The following is a 13,827-nucleotide window of genomic DNA, read 5'->3' on the forward strand; positions in this document are numbered from 1 at the left end:
CTTAAACCTAAAGCAGAGAGATATTTCTAAAAACCCAATAGATAAATAAAAAGCCAGTAAGGAAGGTAATAAAAAAATCAAATAATCCAAAGATCCAAAAAAGAAGACCAGAGAAACAAACAAACAACAACAATAAAAAACTCAGACAGATATCAAAAATTAAATACAACATAGCATTCAAAACATTAAATGTTAATGGATAAAACATTATAATTAGAAATCAGATTGTCAGAATTTGCTAAAAAACAGGACCCAACTACTTGCCAAATTACAAGAGACACATTTTAAATAGAAAGACAGATATGTTGAAGGAAATGGATGAAAAATAATACATTACACAAAGAGTAAATATATGAAGGCTAGGATATTATGTTGATATCAGGTAAAATACACTTCCTGACAAGACAGATCTTGTATAATGACATAATGATAAAAGAATCAATTCGCCAACATAGCTGGAGGTGTCATAAATCCAGACTTTAAGTTATACTATAAAGGTGTAGTAATCAAAACAGTATGATACTGGCATAAAAAAAATACACATAGATCATGGAACAGACTAAAGCCCAGAAATAAACCCACAATTATATGGTGAATTAATCAACAAAGGAGGCAACAATGTGCAATGGGGAAAAGTCTCTTCAATAAATGGTGCTATAGGGGTGCCTGGGTGACCCAGAGAGTTAAGCATCTAACTTCGGCTCAGGTTATGATCTCACAGTTCGTGAGTTCAAGCCCCCCTTCGGGCTCTGTGCTGATAGCTCAGAGTTTGGAGCCTGCTTTGGATTCTGTGTCTCCCTGTCTCTGCCCCACTCGTATTTGCACTCTGTCACTCTCTGTCTCTCAAAAATGAATAAAATGTTAAAAACAATTTTAATGGTGCTGCAAAACTGGACAGCTACAAACAAAAGAATGAAACTGGACCACTTTCTTACACCATCCCAAAAAAATAAGCTCAAAATGGATTAAAGATATAAGTGTGAGTCCTGAAACCATAGAAATCTTAGAAGAGAACACAGGCAGTAACTTCTCTGAAATTGGCCATAGCAACATTTTTCTAGGTAAGTCTCCAGGGGCAAGAGAAACAAAAGCAAAAAAATAAACTATTGGGACTACATCAAAATTAAAAGCTTCTGTACAGCAAAGGAAACAATCAACAAACCTAAAAGACAACTTACTGAATGGAAAAAGATATTTGCAAATGACATAGCTCATACAGGATTAGTATCCAAAATGTATAAAGAACTTAAATAACTCAATATCAACAAAATGAATAATCCAATTTAAAAAATGGGCAGAAGACACGAATAGACATTTCTCCAAAGAAGACATCCAGATGTCCAACAGGCACATGAAAAAATGCTCAACATCACTCATCATCAGGGAAATACAAATCAAAACATAATGAGATATCACATCACGCCTATCAAAATGGCTAAAAGCACAAGGATGTGGAGAAATAGGAATGCTTTTGCACTGGTGGTGGGAATGCAAACTGGTGCAGCCACTGCAGAAAACAGTATGGAGGGTGTTCAAAAAATTAAAAACAGAATGACCCTATGATCCAGTAATGGTGCTACTAGGTATTTACTTAAAGAATACAAAAACACTAATTTTAAAGGATATATGCATCTCTATGTTTACTGCAGCATTATTTACAATAGTCAAATTATGGAAGCAGCCCGAGTGTCCATTGATAGATGAACAGATAAGTGATATCTATACATACAATGGAATATTATTCAGTCATGAAAACAAATGAAATCTTGCCATTTGCGAAGAACGGGGCTGGATCTAGAGAGTATAAGGCGAACTGAAATAAACAGTCAGAGAAAGACAAATATCATATGATGTCACTCATGTGCGGAACTTAAGAAATAAAACAAATAAATAAAATAAAAGAGACAAACAAAGAAACAGACTCTTAACCATAGAGAACAGATTATTATCAGAGGGAAGTGGGAGGGGGGAAATGGATGAAATAGGCGAAGGGGATTAAGATACACTTGTTTTGATAAGCACTGAGTAATATATGGATTGATGAGTGACTATGCCTACACCTGAAAGTAATATAACACTGTATGTTAACTACACTGAAATTCAAATTAAAAAAAAAAAAAAAACAGTTACTGGGAACTGGAGGAAAAATAGAATCAACTCACCATAAAAAATTATAAATATGTCTGAACCTAATAGTTAAGCTTCATAATACATGAAACAAATATTAAAGGAATGGAAAAGAGAGAAAAATGGAAAGAATAAAAACAATTTCAAAAACCATAGTTAAATATTTTGACACTCCTCTCTCAGCAATGGACAGAGAAAATGGACACATAAATTAAATAAAAATAATTCTGAATAATCCACCACTTTTTTCTAATTGCTGTGTATAGAATACTTCACCCAACACTGTAAAATACATATTCTTTTCAAGTGCACATGTATGTTTAATAAGTTAGAAACATGCTTGGCTATAAAAAATTATAATACATTTTTAAAAATATGATGTTATACAAACTATATTCTTCATCAAAAATAGAATTAAAATAGAAAAATTTGACACAACGATATATTTTTTAAAAAACACCAAATATTGGGGGGCGTCTGGATGGCTCAGTAGTTAAGTGTCTGACTTTGGCTCAGGTCATGATCTTATGGTCTGTGAGTTCGAGCCCCATATCAGGCTCTGTGCTGACAGCTCAGAGCCTGGAGCCTGTTTCGGATTCTGTGTCTCCCTCTCTCTCTGCCCCTCCCCTGCTCATGCTCTGTCTCTCTCTGTCTCAAAAATAAAGAAACATTAAAAAAATTAAAAATAAATAAAATTAAATTACCAAATGGATTCTAAATTTTAGAAAAATGGAAAGGATCTAGAATTTTTAATTTCTGAAACAGTAGAACAAAGTTGGAGAGGTTACCCAAACTGGCTTTTGATTTACTATAAAGCTGCAGTACACAAGACAATGTGGTCACGGATTCAGGATTGAAAAGTAAAGGAACAGGATAGACTAGAGAGATCCCAGAAATAATCATTGGATTTTGTTTAAGGTATGAAAGCAATCCAATGCAAAGAAAGGCAATGTAACAAAATGGGCTGGAATAACTAGCTAAGCATATGGAAAGATAGAACCTTGACCTTCCCACAAATTGCCCACACACGCACACATTCACGACAATAGCAGATCAAATCTAAAAACCAAAACAATGAAGACAGTTCACATAAAGCAATTACCATAAATGAAACATGTGATAAATTAAAATTGTTTTCAAATGATAAATTTTTACTTTTTAGGAGACACAATTAAGAAAATGAATAAAAAATTACAGAATGGAAACGCCATTAACAGATATATTTGACAAAGAGCTGATCTTCAAGATATAAAAAGATAATAAAAAACGTTTTCAACAGGGGCTGCAAGTTTATTGAAAATGAAATATTACCACAAACTCACTAGTGTAACTAAAATTATAAAGGGGAGCCCCTGGGTGGCTCAGTCAGATAAGCCTCCAACTTTTGATTTCTGCTCAGGTCATGATCTCACATTTCGTGAGACTGAGCCCTGCATCTGGCTCTGTGCTCTCAGTTCAGGGCCTGCTTGGGATTCTCTGCCACTCTTACTCTCTCTGTCCCTCGTCCTTCTCTCTCTCTCTCAACACAAATAAATAAAAAAAAAAAATTATAATGATGAAGACGACAGGGAGCAACTAGAATTCTCATACGTTGTAATATACAAAATTGTACAACCACTTTGGAAACTGATTGGAAGCCTTTTATTTATTTATTTATTCATTTATTTATTTTTATTCTTTTTTTAAAATTGTTATGTTTATTTTTGAGAAAGAGAGAGAGAGAGAAGACAGAGAGAGAGTGCAGGCAGGGGAGGGGCAGAAAGAGAGGGGACACAGAATCCGAGGCAGGCTCCAGACTCTGTGCCGACAGCAGAGAGACTGATGTGGGGCTTGAACTCACAAACCTCAAGGTCATAACCTGAACCGAAGTCGGACGCTTAACTGACTGAGCCACCCAGGCAGCCCCAATTTTTTTTTTTTTTAAGTAACACTCTATGACCCAGAAATTTCACTCCTTGGCTTTGACCAAGGAGAAATGAAAGCATGTATCATATAAAGGCTATACAAGAATGCCCATTTAAGCTTTACTTGTGATGGCCAAATCCTGGAAAGAGCTTAGGCTGTCCAACCATGGGAGACTAAATAAATAAACTGTAGTATATTTATACAATGGAATAGTACTCAGAAAGTAAAAGACTCAAACTTCTGATACTTGGAACTACATGAACGAGTCTCATTAATGCAATGCTGAATTAAAGAAGCCGTATGCAAAAAAAAAAAAAAAAAAAAAAAAAGCCGTATGCAAAAGAGTACATGCGGTGTAAACCTATTTATAAGAACTTCCAGAATGGACAAAAATAATTTGCAGTTGATGAACCTCTATGAGCAGGTTTTGAGGGGAATCGATTAGGAAAAAACAGAAGTAAATTTTCTGAGTGACACGTCTTCTATAGTTCATTTTTGTAAAAATTTGGGTAACACAGGTATGCGCATTTGCCAAAATTCAATGAATATACACTTAAGATATGTGCATTTCTTTGTATAAAAATTTTAAATGAGAAGAAGAAAACTGTAAACAAATGTTAAATTCTAATGATCTGCTGCTTGTTGAAGTATGTAGTGGGAAGTTATGTTAATGTCTAAAATGTATAAAAATAAGATGATGGATGGATGGATGGATGGATGGATAGGGGAATGGATAGACAGGAAAATAGGATATAAAACAAGCATATTAAAATGTTAATGGGTATATGTTATATGTATATCTTCTTGGGATTATGGGTATATGTGTATTCGTGGGTATATAAATGTTCACTCTAAAATTATTTCAACTAAAAATAAAATAAAATAAAATAAAATAAAATAAAATAAAATAACTTCAAATTTGTTCTCTGTGTGAATTTTTTTTATAACAAACTGTTGGTTAAAAATGAAAGACATACAACAGGTAAATAAAATACAATCATATTTGTGGCTATTTTCAAAACACATAGGTATAACTTTTGGTAAAGTGCTTGATTATATAACATATTCTAAATTAATGTTTCTTTTGCCTCATATATACATACACATGTAACTTTTCACCTATTATTGGATTTACTATAGTGAAAACTAAGTTGACCCAATCAGTGTTTCCACCGGATGAATAAAAATCTGATCAGACATGGTTGGTCTATGAAGATTTACCTCTATTTCTCAATATCAGCTTCTAAAGTAAGTATTCGGTGTGGTTAAAACCAAGTCAGATGAAACTCACAGGGGAACTATGGGAAAAAGTGGCTACAAAAAACAAAACCCAAGACAAAAATCTAAATTAATAACATCAAGTTTCTGTTTGTTACCATAAGGTATGAAAACATCTGAATAAATAGTATTCACAGATTTGAAAGGCTCCATGGTATGTACTAAATTCACTTACTTCTTGGAGGGGACTAAAGTAATGTTGTCGATCAGAAGTATCAACATTAGATTAAACTACTTTATACCTCCACAAGTCTATAATATGCCACTCCAGGCGGATTAACAGAATTACACAATAGCTAATGTGTAATGAGATTTGGCTACTTGAGGCATAGGCAGCATGGAGTAATTTTGAAAACAGGTAGATCTGAGTTAGAGAATCAGCACCATCATCTGCACTGTGGCCCTGACAGGTTTTTGCTTCAGTGAACCTATGATTCTTCCTCAGTAAAATAAAAGCAAAATCATATATTTGCTTGTATGGATATTGTGGGCATTAAGAGAGCACTTTGAGAGAAGGCATATAGAAATTGCTCAATAAATGCTAGCCTTCTTTATGCAGAGTCTGAATAAACTATCAATAGAATTATGTTCTTAGATTAATTCTATTTCTGTGCATCTGTCCAGTGGGCAACTCTGGAGTAGAAGAAAGGTTTTTTGTTTGTTTCTTTGTTTTATATTTTTTGTGGCTGTTCTTTTTAGCTAATAGGCTAGAGTCTCAATTCTTTTTTTTTTTTTTTTTTGAGAGAGAGAGAGAGAGCGCGTGCGCACATGCAATTGGGAGAGTGGCAGAGGGAGAGAAAAACAGAATCTCTTTGTTGTTGTTGTTGTTTTTATTTTTTAAAAATTTGAATATAATTTATTGTCAGATTGGTTTCCATAAAACACCCAGTGCTCATCCCAACAAGTGCCCTCCTCCATGCCCATCACCCACTTGCCCGTCTCCCCCAGCCCCCATCAACCCTTAGTTTGTTCTCAGTCCTTGAGAGTCTCTTATGGTTTGCCTCCCTCCCTCTCTGTAACTTTTTTTTCCCCTCCTCTCCCCCATGATCTTCTGTTAAGTTTCTCAAGATCCACAAATGAGAAAGACAGAATCTCTAGCAGGCTCCACACTCAGCAGAGAGCCAGACATGAGACTTGATTCCACAATCCTGGGATCATGACCTGAGTCAAAATCTAGAGCCTGATGCTCAGTCACCTGAGCCACCCAGTTGCCCTCCAATCCTTCAGTAGAGTTATCCTTCCACTTAGCATTTAATACTTCTTCATGATTTTAATGTTTGGGTCTGGGAGGCAGAGCTATTGTGTATAGGAATGGCCCAAAGAAAAACGATGGAAATTTAACAGTAACAACACAGAAGTTGTAAAGAAAGCTAAGGAAGAAATGAAGGCCATTAGAATTATTTAGCTAACACAAGATAACCTGTTGAAGTAAATTCTTCCCAGTTCTGGTTTATTCTCCCACAGAACTTGGTTTGATATCTATTTTAAAGAACTTAGCAGTCCACCCTAAAAAGCCATGTTTTTCAAATTTCCTTTGTTCCACTGATTCACAAAGGACTCCAAGTTTCCAAATAAAGAGTAACTCAGGAACTGAAGGGCAGTGTCTGTAATTGTTGTTAAGATGTCGAAATGCAAGGGGCTTATATTAGAAGACTAGGAATTCAGAATATATACAGGTAACAGTGACTTGACGAATTCACTTCGCTGGCAGTTTTTACAAAAGCTGAGATACTACAGACTAATACATCTATAAGGTGGTGAATTATAATAGAACTTACCTTGATTTTAAAAGGTGAAGTATTAAGGTTTTTCTAGTTAGCCTTAGTTCATACAACAATTCTTCTTCATAAGTTTCCTGCAAAACAATATCCATCGCATGGCTTAAACGTGTGCTCATTTGGTGTGTGTTGGGGTGGGGAGTGGGGTGGATCCTGACAGAAATTAGACTTTATCAATCTACCTGGCAACCCAGCAGTTAAGGGCCAGACAAAATGATCAATACGGATTAGGCTGAGTGAACAAGAACCAATATACGGAGGATTTTGCTTGTAAGTTATGTTTTCGTTAAATTTTTTGATGGGCATTTTTTCTAGTTGTAAAATAAAATGAAAGGAAAGGAAAATATTTATAGTCTCTGCCCATAGAGCTTTTGTTTACGTATTTTTAACAATTTTGGGTATAGTGTTTTATAGTCTATTGTCTCACATAAAAATAAATTATGACCATCACCATTTTCCTATCCCAATAAATGTTTTTCATAGCATGTATTTTATGGCTGAAAAGCACAATGTGAACTTATTTAATCTATATCCATATCAGAAATTTGATTTGAGGTATTCACTGTAGTTAGACATAATTTCTTTATCGGCAAGGTGGAAAAAATGCAAAGCTTTTAGAGAAATACTGCAAAATAACCTGAAGAAAGGAAGCACAAAATTAGAATTTCACTAGAAATTTACAGTGGTTCTTGTTTTTTTGCCTTAGATGTTAACAGTAATGAATTGATAACTTATTGTGACAAATTGTTTTCTTCGATGACCATTGGGAGTGATATTTTTCTTCTGTTCATTTAGTTTATGTTGTTATTTGTATACTCGTATATGATTTCCTAATTTATATCCTTTAACTATTTTCTTTTGTGGTATTTTCTTTCTTTATAATTCATAAGAACTATTTATAATTTCAGGATTTACCGTTACTGGTCATATGTCTGGCACATTTCTTTAGTTTATTGTTCAGCCATGTATTCAATAGCTGTCATTTCAGGCATACTGATCATATGGAAAATACAATGGTACACAAGATAGAGGTCACTGCCCTTATGGAAGCGATAGCTTGGCAAAGAAGAAAATCAGTCAAATGTAACTGAGTATTATTAAGCATCATAATAGGAGAAATGACGTGACTGTGTGAGGGATGTAGAGAGAGGAGTCAGGGGCAGAGAACAGCACATGCAAAAGCTCTGAGGTAAGAAAGAGCTTGACATGTTTGAGAAATCCAGAGGAGTTCAACATGGCGGGAAAAGCAAATGTAAATTGAATAAATACGAAAAACGCCAAGGTAGGAAGGCGCCAAATCAGGCACCAATTAGTTAGTCACTTAAGAAGATTTGGACCTTATCCTAAGAGCCAAGAGAAGAAAAAAAGGCAGAAGTAGGTATGGTATTTTAGGTGGTTTACTTATTATGGGTAATGGATCAGCAAAAATCACAACCGTAGGCAGGAAAAGCATTTAAAGACTGTTGCTGGATTATTCGTCACTTGGGCAGGGGAGTGGCAGCAATGATAAGGCGGGGAGGGTCGATAATTTCAAAGGATATTTATTGACATACTGGAATCAGCTCAGTGATTCTTTGATGGGGGAGGCACAAGTGAGGAGTGAAGAATTCCCTCAGGCTTCTAGTTTGTTTAAACTATGCTATTGAAATGAGGGTCTTCTGAAAAGGGGCAGCTTTGAGGAAAGGAGAGGGGAGTTTTGTGTTTGTTGAATGTGAGGTGTGCATGAGGGCATTTTTGACTGCAAGTTTAACGTAAAATTAGGACTTTAGCATAAACACATAATTCACAGTGGGCCAGCAAGAACCTGGGTGTTTATTCAAATAAGAAGGGTGGAATTGCATTTACAAACACGAGGAACCGTATACATTGTGTATTAGCTAATATTCAGACACTATTGTTAATATTGTTAAATGTGACATTATCGTTATTCTTGTCATTACTATTGTTTCTACATGAACAGAATTTTGTGATTTTATATTTAATTTGGAATTTTATTAATCTTATTTAATTTAATTTTTTTATATTTTTTTCCTCTTAACATTTATTTATTATTGGGAGACAGAAAGAGACAGAGCATGAACATGGGAGGGGCAGAGGGAGGAGGAAACACAGAATCCAAAGCAGGCGCCAGGCTCTGAGCTGGCAGCACAGAACCCGAAACGGGGCTCGAACTCACAGACCGCGAGATCATGACCTGAGCCGAGGTCGGACGCTTAGCTGACTGAGCCACCCAGGCGCCCCAAATTTGTTTCATTTTAGAATCATTTTAGACTTAGAGAAAAGTTGGAAAGATAATACAGAGAATCCCCATGGACCCCACAACTCAGATTTCCATATTGCTAATATCTTACATGGCTATTATGTACCTATCACAACTTATGAACCAAGACTACCATTATCAATTAATGTATACATTTATAGATTTCCTTAATTTTGTTTAAAGTCCTGTCTTAGGATCCCATCCAGGGCAGCACATTACATTCAGTCATGCTTCTTTAGGATCCTCTATGACAGTTTCTCAGACATTCTTTATTTTCCTGAAAACGTTGACAGTTTTGAAGAGTAACAATCAAGTATTTTATAGGTTGTCCCTCAATTGAGGTTTTTCTGAAATTTTTCTTATTACTGGATTGGGACTGTGGAGATTTGAGGGAAAAAGGTGCCATTTTCTTTTTTAAATTTTTTTTTCAACGTTTTTTATTTATTTTTGGGACAGAGAGAGACAGAGCATGAACGGGGGAGGGGCAGAGAGAGAGGGAGACACAGAATCGGAAACAGGCTCCAGGCTCTAAGCCATCAGCCCAGAGCCCGACGCGGGGCTTGAACTCACGGACCGCGAGATCCTGACCTGGCTGAAGTCGGACGCTTAACCGACTGTGCCACCCAGGCGCCCCAAAAGGTGCCATTTTCATCACATCATACTAAAAGTACCTACTATCAACATGAGTTATTACTGATGATGTTAACCTTGATCGGCTCACTGAGGTGACATTTGTCAGCCCTTCTCCACTTCACGGTAACAGTGTTTCTCCCCTTCCATGTTCTTCTCTATGGAGAAGTCACTATGCGCAGTCCATGCTTAAAGCGTGGGGAGTTATGTCCATCTCCTGGAAAGGGTAGTGCCTATGTCAATTTTTTCACTCTTATGAATAGATTCGTCTATCCCCCCTCAATTTATGGGGGGGATATGGGTTCATGGGCATTAATTTATCTTTCTTTATGGTCCAAAACTATGTTATTAATTTTGTTGCTCAAATTGTCCCTTCTTTCGCTACTGGGAGCTCCTTCCTTTGGCTCCTATGTTCTTTTGACATACTCCCATCGATGCAAGTTTGGGTTGTTTGAGAATTTCCTTACTTTCTGGTAGCATAAGATGCTTCAAACTCATCTTGTATAATTCCTGCCCCAGGCCAGGCTCATCTTGCATACTCATAATGGGACTTTTAAAGCTTTTATTTTGAGAGAGAGAGAGAGACACACACAAGAGGGGGAGGGACAGAGAGAGAGGGAGAGAAAGAGAGAGAATCCCAAGCAGACTCTGTGCTGACAACACAGATCTAAGGCTCGATCTTACGAACAGTGAGATAATGACCTGAACAGCAATCAAGAGTTGGACACCTAACTGACTGAGCCACTCAAGTGCCCCCATATGGGACTTTTAACATAAGTCCTGATTTGCACAATGGTGGTAAAAGATTGGCTTTGCCCTCTTGGGTGAGTACCAAACTTCAACCAATAAAAGTTTTGCTTTTTTTTAATTGTTGACCTGCAATGTTATATTAATAAAACGTTTAAGAAGGTGATAAAGGAATTGGAGATCAAGAGAATACACTATTTGTAAGGAGATAACTAGAGAAAAAATGGCTAGACATTATCTCCCGATGGCCGCAGGTGGAGAGTTGCATTTTCATGATCTCAAGCCATGGGAAAGACATTTAGGTGGGATCTTTTGGAATGCTGAAATGTATCATGCTTATGACTGAGAAACCTAACAAATGAGAGCATGGAGGGCTGGCTCTTCTAGTCTTGGAGGGAAGAAAAACAGCTGCCCTGGGAAAAGCTTACCCACTCAAAAAATGTTGGAGCAAAGTGACAGTATTCTCCATGGACCAAGTAAGAAACCTAAGGCTCACAATGCAACTGCCTGGTAATAAATATCTAAGGACAGTCATTGAATGCCTTTCATAGTAGCAGGAGTTGAAAAATTACCTAATTTTGAAGCTTGTTTCCTATTGTATGTATTACATATTGTCTGCATAAACATTTAGGTTTTTTTTTTTAAATAAAATCTTAAATGCTTATGTTTTAACACCTGAATAAACACTATTCTAAGCAACAGGCCAAATGTGTTCCCGTGAAAGTTGTCCAACTTTGCTGCAGAAAGCTGCTGTAAAGCAAACAAACCTGCATATTACAACTCTGAGAAAGCAAAACGCTCAGAGATTACATTCCACGGGCACCAGCTCAGAACAAACGAAGTTGCCTTAAATCAGTCCGGAAAGCTGTTAGTGGAAATCCTCTGTTAGTGGAAGGTTTTAAATGGCACCCCCTGAAATCCAAATTTTACTCTATCTTATGTCCTAATCCATCAAAAGCTTGCTGCCTCCACAACCCTCTCCCCCACCAAGCACACGCTGTACCCTGGGCGGTGGGGGGGGGGGGCAAGTCCGCAGAAACATCGAGACTCCTCTCTTGTTCAGTTCGGATTGGAGCACGAGCTGTTTTTCTACATATCCTGTGAATGCAATAAATCCAATTTATTCAATCCCAATGTGTACCTGTATGTCATAATCATGGATGTGCCAAACATCTCTCTTCTGCATCAGAGGAAGCCTTTTCGGATACACCAGTTCTTGGCCCTCCACTCCAAGGATTACCTTTTCTAAAAGGAAACATAAGGGGGAAAATACATCCGGCATTAACATTCACCCACAGCGACTGGAGAACGAATAGTCTCACAGAGTTCACTTGCCCCCAGTTAGCAGTCATGTACAGCATCACTAGGAAGTAGGTCCCCATTCACAGGTGAGGAAATTGAGACTGTCATTTCCAGATTGGGAAAATACAAGCAAAATTGGAAAGTAGACCAAAAAACCATGAGGTCCTTTGGCTTTTTCCATCTCTCCACCTTGTTCTGCAGTTGCCTGTCTCCTCACGCCTGTCTCTGGATTCTGCCCCCTGTCCCAGCCTGCCCTGGGATGGATCGTAGATGGTAAATTACCGATTTTAGTGTAAATTACCGATTTTTGTCTCCCAGGAACATTTGCATTTGAAACCTTGACCCTCTTAGATACATACAGGTCTTTCTCTTGCAAAAAAAGGTTTGAAGTACTCTTGAATCAGTGCTGGACATAATATTCTACACAACCGGTGGCCATCTGTGAGGTGAGCCCTGGTAACCTCCCTGAAGAGCGATAGGGAGGAAAGACCATAGGATTTTAGAATCTGCTATTATCTGAATCAAATAGGTTTTACCAGTTTCTTAGCAGTGTGACCATAAATACTATATCCATTCTCTCTGATCTGTATATATTATTCTCAATTCCTTTATCTATAAAGTGGAGACAGTAACTCAGAATTTTACGTGTGCTAATGTACAAAGTGGCCAATGGCCAGCTCGACGTGTGCAATGTTGCAGATATTCAGAAATGTCCATTCCTTCCTCCTTCTCGGTGTAAATCAGAATATATAAGACCGAGAAGGTGTCTCATAGAATCTCAGTATTTGTCATAACTGGCCCAAGTCCTATGCTATGTTCTCAGCGAAGTCATCCATGGGAATTCCTGTTTTTATCATTTACAGTTTCAATTTTGTGACTAAAGAGACATTACCTCATAGCCTAGTAAGAAAACCCTAGTAAAAAGATTAAGACATACCTTTAATCTGAGAGATGAGTATGATCATGAAAAGCAAAGTCCCGGGGAACATTCTGAAGGATTCTGGTGGAAGGGGGCACAGGTGCTTGACAAAAGATGCGCACAGCTCCCTGCCCTTGCTTCCTCAGCGGGGTCAAAGCGCCCAACAGATGGACAGGCAGTTTTGATGCACAGCACAAGGAAGTGTTCCTTGCTCGTGTTGCATCATTTGTGAGGTGCCTGAGGCTAAAACCCGGAGGGTTGACATCATGTACTAATTAAAAGGACTACTGAGGTGCTGTCATGGGGGTGGACTGGGCAGAGATCCCTGCTTCGTGCCTGATATAAGTACAATTCTAGAGGTACTAAAAATCCTAAAGTGAAAAAAAATCATGTGGGTCTTAGAAAAAAACATTAAAGAATGTTTATATAAACTTGGGTTGATGAAGGTACATAGGAAGAATGCCACGTGTGGGAATTGTAAAGGAAGATTTGTTAAAACCAGTTAGAAATACTGAAACCTTTTTTCCCCTAGCTATTAAAGAAAAGCCTATGCCACATGGGGCAGGGGCATAATGGCCTTTCTAATGGTGCCCCAAACACAAGATATTAATTCATATCCCACCCCCAGCCTCCACTCCTACCCTTATAAAAGAACCCAGAGTCCTGAGGCAAGAAGAGAAAATAAGGGGAGATAACTTGATCTCCCCTCCCCCACCAGTTTTATCAAGATATAACTAACAGACAGCACTGTGTAAGTTTAAGGTGCATGGTGCAATGACTTGGTTTACTCTTATTGTAAGTTATAGCGCAGTAAGTGTAATTGACATCCATCATCCCCCTACAGATGCAGACACAAAAGAAAAAAAATGGCTTTTTCTTTG

General features: G+C 37.3%; 1 protein-coding gene across 2 annotated transcripts in view; it reads right to left on the reverse strand.

Moving 5' to 3' along the window:
- Positions 1–13,139, reverse strand: part of ADAM7 (ADAM metallopeptidase domain 7) — a 70,179-nt gene extending 57,040 nt beyond the window's left edge. For both annotated transcript variants that reach the window (XM_045456846.1, XM_045456835.1), the window contains exons 1-3: positions 12,965–13,139; positions 11,867–11,970; positions 7,089–7,165 (exon numbers count right to left, since the gene is read on the reverse strand). In XM_045456846.1, the coding sequence (XP_045312802.1) occupies positions 7,089–7,165; positions 11,867–11,970; positions 12,965–13,016 (233 nt within the window). In that variant the 5' untranslated portion in view covers positions 13,017–13,139. The remainder of the gene's footprint in view (positions 1–7,088; positions 7,166–11,866; positions 11,971–12,964) is intronic.
- Between the last annotated feature and the right edge of the window lie 688 nt (positions 13,140–13,827).

The sequence above is a fragment of the Leopardus geoffroyi genome, chromosome B1, assembly GCF_018350155.1.
Source record: "Leopardus geoffroyi isolate Oge1 chromosome B1, O.geoffroyi_Oge1_pat1.0, whole genome shotgun sequence".
Lineage (NCBI taxonomy): Eukaryota > Metazoa > Chordata > Mammalia > Carnivora > Felidae > Leopardus > Leopardus geoffroyi.